The sequence below is a fragment of the Dermacentor andersoni genome, chromosome 9 (assembly GCF_023375885.2).
Source record: "Dermacentor andersoni chromosome 9, qqDerAnde1_hic_scaffold, whole genome shotgun sequence".
Lineage (NCBI taxonomy): Eukaryota > Metazoa > Arthropoda > Arachnida > Ixodida > Ixodidae > Dermacentor > Dermacentor andersoni.
The window spans coordinates 126,185,046-126,204,535 of NC_092822.1; the positions used below are offsets into that span (position 1 = coordinate 126,185,046).

The following is a 19,490-nucleotide window of genomic DNA, read 5'->3' on the forward strand; positions in this document are numbered from 1 at the left end:
TGTACCTTCGTGGCAGTTTATCACTTCAGTTTTTCTTTTTTCATGTTTTGATCTTTCTAGTAATGTTGATAAGCCATGCATTGGACGTATCTTTTGTACCAGATTTCTGAAGGCTGCTTACTTTCTTTTTTTTTATGCCTTTGATTTTGTAACCCCCCTTACACAATGCCCTCATAGGGCCTGTAAGGTATTTTAAATAAATAAATAAATATAATGTTGGCTCACAGGCTTCGCTAAAGCGTGCCAATCTCTTTATGGAATAGCGAATTATATTTAACAGATTCTGTGATTTACTTGATTTTCTTAGATTTAATCACTCGGTATTTCCCACTTGATTCTTCACCATTTCTCGACAATGGGAATGTCCCACTACTTAGGGGTCTTACATAAAACATGAAAATATAATGTGGCCTCACAGATATCTCTAAAGCACATTGATTTGTTAATAGAATCGGTAAATATATTTCACAAATTCGTTCATTTACTTTTTTTGATCTAGCGATTAGTTATGTGCCACTAGGGGTGCGCCTGATATGTTCTTGCTTAAGATGAAGGTAAACAAAGTTGTACTAATTGCCGTTATTTGTAAAGAATTTAAATAAACACTACTAAAGCTTTGCTTCACATAGATTCCAAGATGTGCATTGGATCTGCATAATTTTTTCTCTTCTTTGCTTTGCAGTGGCATGCTGCATGCTAGCACGTTCCTGGCGACCCTGCTGGGTTTCTGCTCTGCCCTGGGGACTGTGTCAGTGACTTACCAGGGTGACAGCTTAGTGGCCGAGATAAGCGGAGTGCCAACAGGTTCATCCCTGCAACTGGTGCTGCTTCGTCCTGATGCCATTGGCTGTGCAGACAGTGAGGCAGGGACCGTCGTGGAAATGGAGCCAATCACGGTGAGTTGTGAGAAAATCTATTTCAATTGTGTTACTTACTGCATCTGGCCGAGTTGATCCTTGGCTAGAGGGGAGTGCCAGGTGCAGCTGTAGTTGGAGTCTGCACGCAGTGGGTTGACGTTTTAACAAAATGCTAACCCGTTATTAATATTATTATGGGTTAAAACACTGTCCAGTGCATAAACTCGGAACAGCAGTTACTGAGGATCACACACAGTCAGACTCTGGTGGTGCTGGAATGTCCTTCTATTTTTCAGCACTTCTTGATGGTGGACCGTAAAGCTTAGGAAGTTGGCATCATTTGCAGAAACCTTTCCGTCAAGAGTTAAGAGCACCCATGCTTTATACATCCCATTTCATTTTTTAATTCTTCTTTGATTACCTTGCGGCAGGCTGAGTGGCTGGTCCCAGAGATACCGGCAATCAGCAACATTCGAGTCATGTCCGAGCGAACGATGAGGGTCAAATTAAAATGGAATGTTAATATATGATGTGAGTAGATGTGAGAATGTGAGTTTAAGTGAGTGTAAATGTGAGTGGTGGTTGCCGGTGGGTGGTGAACTAAAGCTGGTGCTGACAAAGTTGCCGCACCCATTGTGTACTCTTGGGGTGCACTGTTTTGGCACGTGGGGTCTGCCACTGCATGCAGTACCATGACCTGCTGTGTCTAAAGCTTCAAGAAGGTAAGTCACCTTGCCATAAAAAATAGAGGCCCCACACTTGCATCATAATCATGCCTCTTCGGTTATTCGTATTGAATGTACTGAGTTGGAACATTGCAGGAATGTCATTATTGCACTAATTTTTTATTTTATTTCAACCTCATTTCGGGCTGCCCATTCCGGTTGTATTATACAATAAGATTGCTTCCAATGCTTTGGAAGCATCTAATTTCTGCTGCAGAAACAATAAGACCCTCTTTAAAGGGACACTAAAGGAAAATATTAAGTTAATTCGATAGCTGATCTGTGTAGAAGTCTATCATTGTTTTCTGGGCGCCAATACATGACTTTGTTGTGTGGAAAACTGCCTCCAAAACTCCTGCTGCCGCTGCTCAGTTTGAGTCACCTGTGCCGAAGCCACCACCTTTGCTGCTATCTGCAGATCAGCTTTCAAGTCGAATCTTCTGGCTAGCGGTCAGCGCCAGACCCTCGGTGCCGCGGTGTCACACGAGAGACAGACTCCATGGCAAGCAGCGCGAACTGATTTTTCATTTGTGTCACTTCTCTCAGTTACAAACGCTCCGTTATTGCTGTGAATGATGAATTCGTTAATACAGAAGTTCAATATTTTAATGTAGCTCTATTTAACTTTTTCCTTTAGCGTTTGTTTAATGAAATTGTAGAGCAAATTAACTTTATGGCTCCCAGTGCGACTTTCTTTAATTGAAAAGCTGCACTCTATTTACCTTCCTATTTCACCAATTTATTGTGTGCCATGCAAAGCAGCTGCACCAGGTTATTCTTTCTGATCAAGCCGAGGCTATTGTCGGATTTAAAAATTCATAGCAGTCTTTCTCAGAGGCAATGATTAGACCACGATGAACCAGTGAAGGCATTGCAGTTCATGTTTCTCCATAAAATACAAAGTTCAGGAAGGCAATAAGCACATGGCTGTATCATTCTCCTACGTAATATCCAGTGTGACATAAAGCTGAACTTGACTTCGTGGATTCATTTTGCTGTCAATTAACTCGTATTCTGCGTCCCCAGGTGCCGTGGTGTGCATGTAAATAGATGTACTAGCTTTTCTAACAAAACACCGGTTAAAAGTGGGGGGACTAGGGACATTTATTATAGACTTTTGTGACATTTGGGGACTTTAGCTGGGAAATCTTGCTTCTAAATGTGCCTTTGCCTTGGTACTATGGAGGACGATGTGCTAAGGTATGCCATGACCGTGCGGGAATGCTAGCAAAGTGTTCTTGTTCCAGCGCGGTCAGGGTTCCTTACACCTGCCTTTATTTACCGGTAAGCGTGCAGTGATGTGACTGCAGGGATTCTCTGAAGCATCGAAACACAAGCATGCGAGACTGAGCAAGTTTTATTGGTGTAGAGGCTTTTTATAGACTCGGGCAGTATGCGTAAGGAAAGTGCGCATTAGACAAAAGACGTGCCAAATGACGCTGCATCAGGCTTCTTTTCCCTCGCGGCTGGTAACGATTCGGCGGACATTAGGTTCGGGTTGACCGCCATAACATGTTCTGGCCAGGCTTGGAATTTTAGTTGGCAACACCATTCTCATCACGGATGTCATTTGGAATTGTCTGCCATCCGTAATTTGTTGGCTGCCGCTTACTGGCCCAACCTTCGCTCTTGGGGTTTTCTTCAGTCACTTTGTGTGTCGGGTTCTGCAACTTCGGCTTTCTTTGCTTGAATGCTCGATTCGTGCTTGATTCCCGTGTCACTGGCAGCGGATGCCGCGTGTCAGGTCTTTATGGCTTTCAACTGGTCGTCGTGTCGATGATGAAGCTCACTGTCTTCTACCTTGATCATTGCCATGCGGGAGCCTTTTAGGGCTTGCACAATGTGTGGCTTCCATCTGGCTCCTGCCCCGTAGTTCCTGTGCCAAATAGGTTCTCCAACTTGGCGGATTCTGCGGCACTTCGTATCTGCATCAGAAAATGGGCACGACACGATGTTATCCAACAGGCACCGAGGCGCGAAGCCAAGGAGCATAGTGACTTGCGTTTCCCTGTTCGGCAGAGGAGTGTGATGATAGTGACGTAGAATTCTATCCAAGTGGCCTTGCGTTGTGCCACTAGGATTTTTGAGCAGTCCTAGCTTAATTGTCTAGACCGCCCTCTCTGCTAAACCATTTGACTGGGGATGATAAGGTGTGGTGCGTAAGTGAAAAATCTCGTTTTCTTTTGTGAAAGACTGAAACTATACACTAGAAACTCGTCGCAAAATGCACCGTCTACAAGCAATGTATAACATAGTTAACAACCACACTAAAATGAGATTTGACAACTACATGCAATTTAACAAATCGCGACTGACCAGAGGTAAGCACAATCAAACAATATTATTGCCGCGCGCTAGAACAAACGCATATCTTTATTCCTTCCTGCCCAAGACAATTCGCGAATGGAACGCTCTTCCGCAAAGCGTGGTCAACTCAGCCACTCCAGGTTCCTTCTTATCTGCAGTACAGACGTGCTTGTAATGTCAGGCATTCACTGTACCTTTGCTTGTTACATATTCTGATGAGTCATTTATTACGCCTTTCCTATTGGCAGCAATGTGACGGCATCATCGTATTTCTTTTGTGTATTTGCATGTGTTAACTTTGCCTATTAGGCTGGTTTTTTTACTTTTTTTTGTATCCCCTTGAGGAAAAAGTTTGAACTCACGTGATGTTTGTACCACTCCTGCCTGGGCTTCCAAATGGAAGCTGGCAGTATTCTGAAAATAAAATAAATAAACTTATGAACTGTAGGCCATTGTTAGAGACCACAGTTTGGGGAAGGCCGAATCTACTGAACGTTGTTTGTAGCGCCTTGACAGTCTTTTCCACGCTGGCTATATTCAATGGGCTCGCCTCTATTCACTTAGTGTGCAAGTCAACTGTGATGAGCAACACGTCGGTCAATAGACCCAGCGTAGTCTATGTGCACCCTTTCTAGTGTTGTGAGCCACGGGATGGGCTCCTTGGCTGGTGGCGTGATGCAACATTGCACATGTGAAGGGCACGTGCCAACAAGATCTTCAATATCTCTATCCAGCCCTGGATACCAAAGGGTGCGCTGCCTTCTTTATTGATATGATTCCTTAAAGCCAACAAGATCTTCAATATCTCTATCCAGCCCTGGATACCAAAGGGTGCGCTGCCTTCTTTATTGATATGATTCCTTGAAGCGTGTCATGTAGCATGTGCAACACGATATTCCATGGAACACTGGAACTACTGCTCGATGGCCTCACTGGGCAATAGTACCACCACTAGACACAAGTTCATGTCTTTTGAAAAAGAATGGACACAAGTGTGCATTCGAAGCTGGCAATTTCTGAGGCCGACCATCATGGATATAGGCAGCTACTTGTTTGAGAGTGCTTTCAGCTTCTGTCGTTCGAGCCAAATCACTTGACTACAAAAGTGTGGTGTCAAAATACTCAGCGAGAAGTACATACTCGTGGGCATCCTTGCTTATAGATTTCTGGGTACTGTGTTCGTGCGAAAGGCACACCGGGAGGCGGCTCAGTGGTGTGATTTTGTAGAAATTACTTTTTTCGTGCCAATGCCTTTTCGCGTGAGGTCAGCACTTTTGAAGATGGTGGTTGCATATGCACGACGTTTTTTAGATAGGCCAATGAAAAGCTCCCTCGTTGGCCCAATGTTTCTTTCATGTTCTCTTTTTCCGGGGCTGTGTAGCAAATTTATTTTGTAAAACAACACTTAATAAAAGCGGACTTCCATGCTGCGTAAAGCAGATTCATTTTGTAACCTTACAATGCAAAAGCTGCCGCAACTTTCAACTTGAAGAAATGCTAAGGCAAGTGCTCCTATTTTGGAAGCCATAGTCACACATTTGTCGGATCTGCATCCAATCCATACCATTGAGTGCAGACAAAATGGTGGCCTCTGTTGAAACTGAACAGCTGACAGCCCCTAGCATGTCTGTACACAGGCTGACTGCTCCGAGCGTGTCTGTAACGCAGCACAACTAATTGCGGCCCACGGTGGTATACTAGCGTCTGAAAAGAATTGCAGGCGCTGCTTGTAGGAGCCGTGAGATACAAGAGTGAGGTGAGTAAATATTGCTAGTGTATTGCTTGTGTCTCGAACAGACTGCCCTCTCAAATAATGCATTCTAGACACCGTGTTTTAGGGCAGACTGTGCGGAATCGGGTCGCTGTTACCGTCGAGCTCAGTACAGTCGAACCCACTTATAACAATAATCAAAGGGCCACGAAAATTCCATTGTTATCACTGATAATTGTTATAATCGGGTTGCATGAAAAAATCGAAATAGGGGGATGGCAGAGCTGATGTGAGAGAACTATAATGGCGGGGAGGCCAGGGCCCCTCCCCACCAGCTTCCTCCATCCGGCTGCTGATTGTGTTCGCTAGTTCTTTATTTTATTTATTTATTTACATCATACTGCAGGGCGTGTGGCCCAAGCAGGAGGGGCATGGTAACAAATAAAAGTGCACGTATAAAAGGCAGAATTGCAAAAATATGAAATTCAAGAAATGAAACAATATAGCACGAAACAGCAATGTTTATTTATTTATTTATTCATTTTTTATTTATTCCTCAAATGCCCCTGGAGAGGGGTTTTACATGAGGGGTGGGCTGCTTCAAAGGAAAATGCGTTCGATGGCAGTCCTGAACGCAGTCGCACTGGAGTGGTCCACTGCTTCTTCAGGCAGATCATTCCAGTCTCTCACTGTACGTGGAAAAAAAAACGAATGAAGATGGGATGATGTGCGCGCATGCGGGGGGTACACTGACTTTGAATGATTGGTCCGGGATGAATGGCGGTGAGCTGGCGATATGACTCTGTTACCAATCGGGGCATGATAAAACTTGTGATATAGAATGAGCCTGGACACTTGACGTCTCGCTTCTAGTCTAGGAAGATTCGCATTATATTTTAGTGCTTTGACACTTGTATATGAAGAATAATCATGGAAGATAAATCGGGCTGCGCGGTTTCGGACAGATTCAAGCATGTTAGAAAGATTAGTATGGTGAGGGTCCCAAATTGAGCATGCGTATGCAAGTTTGGGCCTTACCACAGATTTGTAGGCAAGAGTTTTTACCGGAGGAGGGACAAATTTCAGATGTCGCTGGAGAAAGCCTAAGGTGCGGTTAGCCTCGTTAGTTATTTTAGCGATGTGAGAGGACCATGAAAGATCTTGAGTTAAGATAAGCCCCAAGTATTTATAACAGGTCACAGACGATATTATTGAATTACCTAAGAGATATGAGGGTGCTACATAAGAATGCCGACGATTGAAAGAGATTAATGAGGTTTTATTTACATTTAATGACATTAACCATGTCTTACACCATTCTTCAGCTGTTTGTAAGTCACGCTGCAGGACAGGGATATCTGAGCTATTGTTAATGCGTCGGTAAATAACACAGTCGTCTGCAAATAGGCGTATGTTAGAAGATATGTCATTAGGAAGTTCATTAATGTAGATTAAGAAGAGGAGGGGGCCAAGAACAGAACCTTGAGGAACCCCAGAAAGTACAGGAGACAGAGGGGATGAAAAGTTATTTGCAAAAACAAACTGTTGCCGGCCGGTCAGAAAGCTGCGCAACCAATTATAAATTAGGGGATTGAGATTCAGGACTGAAAGTTTCAAGAAAAGATGGTTGTGGGGTACCTTATCAAAAGCTTTCTCGAAGTCTAAAAACAATGAGTCTACCGGTACATTAAGGTCTAATTGGAAACTGATGTCATTTATAAAGAGTGCAAGTTGAGTATCGCAAGATAAATTCTTAAGAAATCCATGCTGACTATGATGAAAAAAGTTGTTAGAAATTAGAAATCTCATGATGTGGGAAAAGATTACATGCTCCATCAGTTTGGAACAAACGCTGGTAATGGAAATTGGCCAGTAGTCAAGACATGACTTTGAAGAAGCATTTTTGGGGACTGGAATGATCTTACCTGTCTTCCAGTCCTGCGGCACCACTCCAGACGAGAGTGACTGTTGAAAAATTTGTGATAAGATGACACTAGTGACATCTTTTGTGTTCTTAAGCACTTTCGCGTTAATTTCGTCAATGCCAGCCGATGAAGTTAGCTTCAAAGATTCTATTAGTCTGCAAATGCCATGAGGTTCAAACATGATGGCTGGCATGAGAGGATATTGAGGGTTAGGGAAATAAGGAAGATTGCCTTCAGATTCTTTCGTAAAAACTGAACAGAATGTTGAATTAAGTGTTGTTGCAAGTTCAGTATCAGGGATAGGGACGCCATTTTGGTCAAGTATATTTATCGATTTCTTTGGGCATGGATTGACAACCTTCCAGAATTGACGAGGGTTATTACGTAGCATATCAGGAAGTGAGGTTTGAAAAGAATGATCGCTTAGTTTTGTTAGCTTGTGACTGAAACATTTTGTCAATGCAGCGGTACTTTTCCCATGCGCGTGACATGTTAGATTGCTTGGTGATACGATAAAGCCTTTTCTTTTTATTGGTCAGGCATTTTAATGTGTTATAAACCAAGGGGATGAGGGCCGTTCAGTTACAGTGATGGTAGGAATATGGGCTTTCGTTAGTTCTTGCATTTTGGATTTAAACATCAACCAGTTATCTTCAACGGAACGACAAGTGAACATTTCAAGAAAGGAGTAACTTGTTGTGTCGGCAGCGGCAGGCAAGCGGGGGTCCGCGACCAGCGAACGCGCGGCGAGTGCCGACGCAGAGAGGGAGACACGGAGCTAACTGCTCCTGATGAAAACCGGACAAGGACTCAGCCGGCTCGTGGCTGTTTATTACTAAAAAGGACTTCACACGCCAGATGACACCTCCTGATTGGTCCCAGCTCGTCACATTACAGAAGGGGGGTGCGTCATCTAGCTAAACTACTATCAAACATAAATGTATGATAACAAAGAGATCTGGCAGGGGGCGACGCTATACTACATAACTGAACTGAGTTAACTTTTCATTGAACGCGACGTAATCCCCCTGTCATAGAGCGTTATAATCTTTCTTATTTTGGGGGGATATGCTATATGAAATTGATAAGTAGCGTGAATTACAGCATGATCACTAAGCCCGGGCAAAAATGTTATCTCAGAAAAGTTGTCAGGATGCGTGGCAAACAAGAGGTCGAGCAAGCTGGACGATTGATTTATATGCCTTGTTGGATTGAAGATGAGCTGAGATAAGCCAAACGTAAGACACGTGTCAAGAAATTCACTTTCTGCATTGCGCTTCGATAATGTTTGTGCTATGTCAGACCATACTAATGTTGGAAGGTTGAATTCGCCGAACAGAATGATTGGCGCGTTAGGAAAAGAATGTGCCAGAGTGCAAAGTGCCTCATGGAAGCATGCAACAAAGCTTGAATCGGCATCAGGAGGACGGTAGCAAGATCCAAATATTAAGGGTGGGTGAGAATTTTTAGTGCACACAAACAGTATTTCCAATGAAGAGGAGATATCAATTTTGAAACAATGAAGGTTGCGCTTAGTGGCTAATAACACTCCTCCTCCTCGCCTCACATCACGATCGCAACGGAATATATCGAAGTCGGTTAAGGCAATCTGAATTTCGGTGTTGTCAATGGTTGTGTTTAGCCAAGTTTCAGTTAGAATAAGGACGTTGCTATCTGTAGTGGAAATAAGGTTAGAAACAGAGTCGAGCTTTGGCAGAAAGCTTCTAATGTTGGTATATAAAATCGAAAGAAGGCATTTTCTTTGTTGTTCACCAGGATAATTTTTTAGCTATGATGGTCGTTGAATTACTTTGTCCGTAGAATGATCATATACATTGGTGGAGCTGTCCATTATTAACCTGTTGTGATGAAGTTTATAATGTTTGCCTTGAGGTTTTGCAAATGCAACAAGTTTTCTGCGTGCGAGCCGCGTGTTTGGTGAATAGTCTGGTGATACACTGAAATCAGTATCTTTCAGTTTACCCGAGTTTGCCAGAATGCGCTCTTTAACTTGGAAGTGCGCGAACTTGGCAATTATAGGTCTTGTTTTGTTTACATCAAAAGAGCCAATCCTGTGAGCGCGCTCAATTTCAACTGGCTGCAAATCAACGTTGAGCTTCATTTTGCAGAGCTCAATCACCAAACCCTCGGCTTTGTTCCAAGTTTGAACTGGGTTGTCGGTTATGCCATAAATAGAAGGTTTGACGAAAATTGGGAAAGCTTATCTGCGTTTTCGTTTGCGACAGCTTCAACGTCGTCTAACTTTTCTTTCAGTGCGGGAACGGATGAACAATCCTGCTCAATTTTTAGGAGGCGATTCCGAATTTTTTCAAATGCTTTGTCATTTTGCAACAACTTGGCGTAGATATGTTTTATTTCATTAAGTAACGATGACTGTCCTGACATCAGTTCTTCAAGCGCGGTCATTATTTCGCCAACTGCTTCATTACCAATTGTTTGACTGGATGCGGAACAAAGAGTAGACCCTGGGTTTAGTTCGACATTGCCCGACAGAACTAACAGCGATAGAACAACCTTGGCACAGTCATATGCAATGGATAAACAAAAGCGTGGGCTCAGCAACGCTAAGAGCGCAGGGTAGCAAGTACGGGGGCGTGTAAAGAAAAGCAATTCGTTACCTGCACGGCAAAAAGGTGATGAGTTAGAGCGAAGCCCATCGCAGTTGCGTTGCCAAGCCCGCTGAAGAGCAGTTCGAGCGCGCCGCGCCTTTTATCATCTTCGCTTGATGCTGTTGGCAATCTGTTGGCTTGTGATCCAAGAGGCTCGTCCGGTGCGCAGACTGGATGCTCTGAAGAGCACACTACAGGACTGCTGTACAAGAGCGCTGGCAATTGTTCTGCTGGTGACGGATCAGACGGGAGAGGGGGTAAGTCCAAGGGAAATGAACGGTGAATTCTTGGTACTTCGGGTCCGGTTAAGGCGTAGGTAGACGAAAAACAGGCCAGGGCAAGGTTCACTACCTGCACGGCAAAAAGGCGATGAGTTAGAGCGAAGCCCATCGCAGTTGCGTTGTCGAGCCCACTGAACTGTTAGTTAGGAAATACTAGACGCCCACTGGACTGTGGGCGTCTAGTATTTATGTAATAAATAGTAATAATATGAGTTTGAATTGATTCAGGTGAGTTCAGATGATGGAAAGGGATGAGGTTCCATTCTTCTATAGTTCGAGGAAAGAATGAAAATTTAAAGAGGTTTGTCCTGGCAATGTAAGGGGAGAGAACGAGGGGGTGGGAATGACGGGTTTTCCTGGATGCAGAAAGTGTTATGTATGGACTAGGATCTAAAGAAAATTTACGGTTTATCAAGGAGTAAAGGAACTGCAGGCGTATTATTTTTCACCTCGTTTGAAGGGTGCGAAAACCATTTGCCCGCAGTAATTCAGTTACAGACTCTTCTCGGCCATATTTGGAAAAAATAAGACTTATGGCTCTTCTCTGTATCCTTTCAAGGGTGTTAATGTTGATTTTGGTAAACGGGTCCCAAACAACGCACGAGTATTCCAATTTGGGTCGAATAAATGTGGTATAGGCTAAGGATTTTACTTCATGGGATGCATGTTTAAGCTAATGGCGAAGTAGACATAGCTTTCTGAAAGCAGCGGAGGCGGTAGCAGCAATATGGCTATTCCAATTTAGGTTGTTAGGAATTGTAATTCCAAGATACTTGTACTCGCTCACTTCGGCCAAGGGATTTTGGCCAATAGAATAAGAAAATTTTAGGGGTAGTTTTTTGTTTGTTATACGTAGAAGCACAGATTTATCTGAGTTAAGTTTCATTCCCCACTTGTTGCTCCACTCAAGAATGTTGTTTAAGGCTAAGTGAAGAGATAGTTGATCATGAACTGTATTAATATCGTTAAAAATGATACAGTCGTCTGCGAACAGTCAAATATTGACAGGGGCCTCTATTACATCAACTATGTCATTACAATAAATAAGAAATAGTAGTGGGCCAAGGACGCTACCTTGAGGCACGCGAGAGGTTACTGAAAGAGAATCGGACTGCTGCCCATCAATCACTACGTACTGTTTTCGACGCGTCAAGTAAGCTGAAACCCAGGACAGGATAAAGGCAGGAAGACCGAGGAATTGTAATTTACAAATTAATTTGTCATGAGGAACTGCATCAAATGCTTTTTGAAAATCCAAAAATATCACATCCACTTTGCCAGCCTTGTCAAGGACAGAAGCAAACGAGTGAATGACTGTGCTTAATTGGGTGACTGTCAAGAGCCCCTTCCTGAAGCCATGTTGGAAAGGAGATAAAATGTTACGCTTGTTAAGAAATCATTAATGTACTCGGCAACAATGTGTTCAAATAATTTACAAGAAGAGGATAATATGGAAATCATACGGTAATTTAGGACTGAGCTTGGGTCACCTTTCTTTAATATAGGGACAACACGTGCTACTTTCCAATCGAGCGGAAGTACCGTGGAATTAAGTGCTTCCTGGGCAATCCGATTGCGTGCAGCAAGCCACGGCTGTCGGTGTTAAAGAATGGCACTGCTGTAACAAATGCAAAGAAGGGTCATGGGTAGTTCCAAAAGGGGCCTTTTAAAAAATACGAGAAGGTTGCCGTGACAGCCTGTCAGCTTGAGAAATCCAGAAGAAATGCTGAGGTGAGATTGCCACAAGCACCTCGCCATGTACTTACTTCTCACTGGCTTGCACAAGAAAACCTTATGTCCGTCAGCCTTGCATGCTTTACACAAAGCTTGCCAACATCCATCTCCAAGGCATCCAGGGCCTCCACGTAGTGCAGTGGAAGGTTCCTCGCATAAACGAAGTCCCGGAGGGACTGAATCATCTGCTGGGCAACCTGTGAGGACAACGTTGAGGCAGCCTGCCCTACTGCGTCATCACTGGCGTCGTCGCCGTTGCTATCTGATGTAAGCATTTGCTATCTGATGTAAGCATATTTGCGACAATCGCCTCATCAGTTCGAAACACTTAGTTTCCAAATCTATAGCCATATGCTTTCTTTTCACCGGCAACTTCATGCATCACTGTTGATCAGCGGGCGCATCAGCCATCTTCCGTTTTGGTGGCGAATCACACCAACTGTTGGTCAAACGAGGCTGAGAAACCGCATGGCCAGGACGATTTTGATGCAACCAACAAAGACGAACGACGACGAGGAGTGATTAAGCTGTTTGCAGAACTGCGCTGAATGAAGAGCCAGCGAGCAACATGCGAGCAATCTGCGAGCAGCGCAGTTTCCACGGTCCATTTGTATTTCGGAGGGTGGGGCGACTTAGTGCTATGAGCACAGCTCATTCGTGTTCGTAGGGGTGGAAGGGCAACGGGAGAGAGGCGCGCGCATATGTCTGGAAAATAAGTGTGCGGCGGGTTTTGAAGCAGCGGCCCGTCGTACAGCGGCTCGAATTTCTCGTTTTTTGTTTTCCTTTCAAGGATTTCACATTTCACTTTCTTTCGACTTGGGCGTCCAGCTGCCAGACTTCATCATTATAATCGATAATGCAGCACCGGGGTTTGTAGTAAGCGGGTTATTTCACCATGAAAAACATACAAAAGTTGATAGTGCAGCAGCTTCTCATTGTTGTTACTGATATATTGTTAAAAACAGTGTCGTTATAAGTGGGTTCGACTGTACTACTGCTGCTGCTGCTGTCGTCATCACTGTCATCGTCCGATTCTATGTTGCTCTCAGAAAGCCGAAGGTTGTGCAACACAGCACATGCCGTGATAATCTTGGCCGCAGATTCCGGCTCATAGAGGAGGGTGCAGTATCACTGAAGACAGCGGAAACGGCTCTTTAAGAGCCCAATGCACCTCTCCACCACAGAATGCATGGCAGCATGTGCTGTGTTATATTGCCCATCAGCTGTCTGCACTAGAGGATGGTCGGGAACTGGGCTCGGGAGTCGCGGCCCCAAGGGGTAGCCACTGTCATCAGATGGAAATAGTACATTGAGTACTCCTCTGACAAGAGGCAAGTTGGCAACTGAGGAAAGCTACAGCATCATTCAACAAAGTTAGAGTTCAGAAGTTGTGAGTCCCAAGTAAAAGCATGAGTTGAGCATGTCCGTACCCGACACAGACTGTTCACCAATTTACAAGCGCACTACTCAGTGCCTGCCTGAAGCAGAAGAAATCAACACTTGTTGGTGCTATCAATAACACAGTAGTAGCACTAATGTGTGCTCATTTCTTCTGCTTTTGGCAGGCAATGGGTGCAGTGGCAGCACTAATCCGTGTTGCTTTCATCTGTTCCTGGCAGGCATCTGATAACATGCTTGTAACTTAAAACTTCGAACATTGCCAATGGTGGCAGTAAATGTTTTCATTTCTTGTGTTCTTGACACTTACTCATGTGCTTGCAATTTAATTAAAAGTTTGTGTTGGAGCGGACATGGCGTTCTGTTGCTACTGAAGCATGACCGCACCAAAAAAATGTTTTGTCTCACCAAGGATGTATTCCCTGGGATTTGCGATGTGCCCTGCTTGGAACTGCCGGCGCAGCCATGGCACCTGTCAGACGAACGAGTCGTGGTCCAACCCTGAGTCGCATAGGGTCCACAGCCAGGATCTTCCTGTCCGCTTCGCAGATCTAAAGTGAAATGTGAACAGAGAAACTGCCCATTGAAAAGAGCAACATAACTGCCAAAAATGATTGGCACCAGAAAATGTGATGTTTACTTACGAACATGCAGTTGAGGGTGCAGCCACGTGCTTGTCCTTCGGTCCGATAATGGCTATGAGGCTGCTGTCCACACATCCGATGACGCCAGGAATAGCACCGTGCTGAAGGAAACCTTCTTTCACGGCTGCCTTTTCCTCGGTCGTCTTAGGAAAGTGGACCCACTTGCTGCGGGCCCCTGCGTTCACGACAGCCTATGCCACGTATCGCACGCACTCGCTCACCGTCGATTGTGACGCACGGATAGTCTCCTCGCTCCCTATGGATGCTTGGAAGCTCCCAGTGGCGAAGAAGTGCAGTGCACACAACACCTTCTGCTCCACCACAGTCCTGTCGCTCGCTCCGCTTGTAGCTCCCCCGTCAGTTCCTCGCAGAACAACCGCACCGTTCCCTGCGAGAGGTGAAAGTGCTGTCGAAAATGGCCATCCAGCATGTCAAACGTGTCGTCTGGCTCTCCGTGTTCACGTCGGCGATGGCGAAGAGCCACCGCCATAGCGATGAGAGGGGCAGCCATTTTTTATTCCTTTACAAGCGATTCCTCTGGTCGTGCCAAAAATTTATGCCTTGTGCTCCACATAATGTCAACATCACCTTGATGTTTCTGGTTTTTGCGGGTTCCTGACGTCGCGTGATTGACAGACAAAATGGGCATGAGCTGATCCTTTTTGGTCAATGGCAGCGCGGTGATGGTAGCAAAAGGCATAAAAAAGTAATAGAATTCCTACAAAATGGCATTCCAGGGGCATTGCTACCAGAAGGGCCTTTCCAGCTTATACCTGTTCTAGCAGCTGCTGAGCAGCAGACTGGCTTTGAACCTGTGCAGCTGCCGCACAGGCATGGGCTTGTCTGTGCTGAAAAGTCGCAGCAGTGGCTTGGGATCTGCAATTAACATGAATGTGTTGCCAAGCAGGTATTCATGGTCACACCAAAAGCCACTGCCAGCGCCTCTCGTTCAATTTATGCATAATTCCGCTCCATGGCAGTCAGGGTGCACAACCGGAAACCAACTGGCTTTGAGTCTCCGTTGACGCAGTGGTATAACACAGCGCCGATGCTGTATGAAGACGTGTCTGTTACTAAGACAATAAGCTTTCCTAGGTCATAGCGAGTTAAATATTTGGTGCATTTCATCAAGTGCTTTGTTGCATCGCATGATTGTTGTTGTCTTGATCCCCACTGCCAGCTCATGTTTTCCTTTAGCAGCTCGTAGAGTGGCGTGAACACCGTGGCCAAATCGCCCAGTAGCCACACCAAAAGGTAGCCTGTTGTACTGGCAGAATAGTCCCTTCTGCGTGTTCACCACTAAAAGCACCTTCGTTTCCTAATCTAGTGGCAGCTGACTGAATGCGTCCTTCAGTGCTGAAAACTTCTCCTCCACTCAAGTTTGCAAAGATGTTTTGCCTTTTAGGCAGCGGATATTTCTCTGTGTGGCATGCAGCATTGATGGTTGCTTTGAGATCGCCACACAGTCAAATTGATTCATATTTTTTTTTATGACCGGCACGAATGGCATTGCTCAGTAAGTGCTAGCAACAGGCATCCCAATTCCAATCTCAACGAGCCGATCTATTTTCGTGCCAACTGCGTCTCTCATCGCACAGGGTACTGAGCGAGCTTGAAAACAAAAGACGAGGTACTGCTTCATTGCGCTATCACAGACGAACGGGTGGTCCTTTATTTAATTACCATACTCGCTAATTGATTCACTTCCATCGAGTCCTTAGTAAACGAAGGCTTACCGGGAGCAGCCTGGATTCCAACTGCGGTCGCCTGCTTCCCATGCTGTTCAAATGCCTTGACGACGCCCCACACACACAGGTTAGGCCCAGAGCATTGTAGTATCACCAAGGCAGCTTCCAGAGTTGTCCCGCTGTACGTTACTGAGACGATTAGTTGACCCTTGATAGGAAGCTGTCCGAGGAAGCAGGTCAGCTGCAATGATGTGTTCTGAAGTCGAGGCCAGGTTTGACGGTTCTTGGAATATGTGGGCCATGTGACGATTGACACAAGGGGAATTTGTGTCCACTTGCATTCGAAACAGCATGCCATCCCATTCCAGGGTGCAGAAAAGTCGCTGAACCATGTTTACCGACGGCGCTTGCAGGTTGAGCAAGAATTGCTCGTAGTCATCATTGTCCGACCAGTACCCTTAACAGTGAGCTACGTTGCTCTGTTGACACTGTTGTTGCTGGCAGATATGAGCTATGTGCCCTTGTCGAGGACAAAAGTAGCATTTTGCATGACAGAACTTGCATTTCCCCTCTGCATGACCGGTTCCACTGCAACATAGGCACTCCACTTCGTGCTGCCTGTCGTGTCAGCTTGTCGCATTTTGCGGTGGTTGAAATCCACTGGAAGGGCATTTATTCCTCAGCACAGCGGGCACATTGCCCTGATATGGTGCACCTGCTATCTGTTACACATATATAGCCTCCATCTCTGCTGCACGTGCGGCCTCTTCCACATCTTTCAGTGCGAGTTCTGTTTTTGCCAACAATTTCCAATGCACATACGTGTCAAGCAACCAACGAATGAGATGGTCCCTGTGCATTCTGTCGAGCGCATCGCCAAAGTTGCAACTATTTGCAATCTTTTGTAGATTGAGTATAAATTTGTTTACCAACTCGCCTGCAAGCTGATTTCTTGTAAAAGAATTGTACGATTTGGCAATTGCGTGGCACATCACGGCAAGTCACGCACCCAGGAACTTCACTGCATCGTTGTACTTCAGCTCCTGTATCTCAGCCGATGCGCAGCGTGCAGCCAAGAGATCCACTGTCCTGGTGCTCAGTGCTGTGACTAAAAGTGCCTGGCGCTTGCTTTTGTCGATGATGTCGGGCACCTCGAAGTATAATTCCAAGTGCAGCAGATATGCTTCCCAGTTGTCCGCCTCTTTGCCAAAAACTGGTGCACCCCCGTGTGTAGCCATGGCTGCTGAGCAGTTCGACAGCCTTGTCGCTGCTGAAGCAGCTAGACACGAGCATGCAAGAGTGAACAAGCTTTATTGGAAGAGAGGCTTTTTATAGCCTCGGGCAGTATGCGCAAGAAACATGTGTGGTAGACGGCACGTGGGCTAAACAACGCTGCATCATTCTCTGCAGCAATTTATGGTGCTGAGTAGCATGAAATATGCTAATAAGCTGCCTCATGAAATTTTGACATAGAGGCAAGTCTATCGCCGCATTTTCCTCGTCGTTTGGGGCCATAAAGATGTTTTGTTCATAATTCGAGCTTGTAGCAATTACAAACATGCCGAGTCTCCTGGATTATCAGCGAGACAGATTTTGACCATTGAGATTGTACGGTTGACAGAAAACTCTCCCGCAAATTGCCATTGTGCCCCATTTCTATCCGCGTCCAGTGCTTTGTCGGGCCACATTGGCAAAAGATCCAACCCAGTCCAATCCAGTTGGAAGTTCACGGCGCATAGCATAGTTAAGAAAGTAGTAGGGAATCTCTACGTGGCATTATATATTGTTAACCACAGTGCTGCTCATTACGCTGAGAGGGTTTTTAGAATGGTCCTAACCTTGTTCGGTTAGTGAGGGAATGGCGCATTTCACAACTAGCAATACTAGCCTCTCCATCGTCCTCTTCGGTATTGGCTGCTTTAGTGTTGCGTAGGCCTACTGTCAGTTATGGGTTTAAGCAAGGAGCGCAAGTGCATTAAGTATTTACAAGTATTTTTAAACTAGTATTCAACCAAAATGACGCCGGGTATTTTGTTGATACAGCAGAGCAATGCAGAGTGTGAGCGGCAGTTTAGCACCGGGAAAAAGATAAGAACATAGTTCCGCTTGTCCATGTGAGATGGGACGCTGGGAAACGTCCTCTGCCCAAAATGTACATGAAATGGAATGCATCACACTTAAACACCTGCTGTGGTTGCTCAGTGGCTGTGACACTGTGTTGCTAAGCACGAGGTCATGGAATCATATCCCGTCCACGGCGGCCACATTTCGATAGGGGTTAAATGCAAGAACACTTGTGTACCGTGTATTGGTGCAAGCTAAAGAATCCTAGGTGGTCCAAATTAATCCACACTTCCCCACTGCAGCCTGCCTTATATTCAGATCATGGTTGTGGCAGGTAAAACCCACTAATTTGTTTAATAAAAGGTTTAAGAATTCATGAAGGGCAAAATCTATAACAATGAAATGCTTGCAAAAGTGAGACCTTGATGACCTTCATGTGGTCATTTGTAAGTCTGTAAGCAGATGCACTGTCAGTATTTTCAGTTTGGGCTGCTGAGCACGAGGTCGCGGGATCGAATCCTGGCCATGGCGGCCGCATTTCGATGGGAGTGAAATGCAAAAACACTCATGTACTTAGATTTAGGTGCACGTTAAAGGACCCCAGGTGGTCGAAATTTCCAGGGACCTCAGCTACGGCGTGCCTCATAATCAGTAAGTGGTTTTCGCATGTAAAACCCCATAATTTTTTTTAGTATTTTCAGTATTTGCAAAAATAATCATTGGGGGGGTGGGCAACAGGTAACAGACCGTCCCCGTCCCCCTAGTCAGAAAATATCCTGGATTTGGTTTCTCTGAACTTGGCAGGTGTGCATTCGCATCACTCTCAGATGATGTAGTCATTTGTGTTCGGGCCTTCATTTTTTTATTAGTCCATTTGAAATAATATTGGTTGAACATTACAAACCGTATGCGACTTTCTGTACTGTTCACGGCTGTGTTCATATTCTAATCAAGATTGATGACTTTTCACATTATCAGAAATTATGACAGTAGAGGCTTTTTAATTTATAAAGAGAAATGTATGTAATGTGGTGCCTTGAAGTTTCCTCACTTGGTGCAAGTAAGCAACGAAGTGAATGAGAGATGACGGTGCAAGCAGCTACCCAGAGCGCATGCATTGCTATCGGTAATATTTGACTGCTTCTCAGCCAGCCGAGTCAGGCTGAGTCACTTGCATATCACGAGATAGCGATAATGCGGCCTAGGATGTGTGCTCATCACCACTGGTCGGTTGCGTATACTGTCTCAAGGTAGAAAGCAAGCGGCACGAGTAAGCAGTGAAGTGAACGAGAGACGGCAGCGCCAGCGCTTGTGTCATGCAAGCAGCTACCTGTGGCGTGTGCATTGCTATTGGTGATATTACAGCAAAGCTGTTATGGCTAGGGTTTTGTACATATTTTGTTCCGTCAACTGATTGGTCTGAGCAAAAACTACCGTCATTAGCCGTGGCTTGTGCCACTGCTTGCGTGTTTGTCATCCTCGTCTTCTTCCACAGCTGGCTCCGATGCCACTCATCATGCCAGCAT

General features: G+C 45.1%; 1 protein-coding gene across 1 annotated transcript in view; it reads left to right on the plus strand.

Annotated features, from left to right (window-relative positions):
- Positions 1–19,490, plus strand: part of LOC126529734 (uncharacterized) — a 184,109-nt gene that overhangs the window by 21,809 nt on the left and 142,810 nt on the right. The window contains exon 2 of the mRNA XM_055069954.2: positions 683–896. Within this exon, the coding sequence (XP_054925929.1) occupies positions 683–896 (214 nt within the window). The remainder of the gene's footprint in view (positions 1–682; positions 897–19,490) is intronic.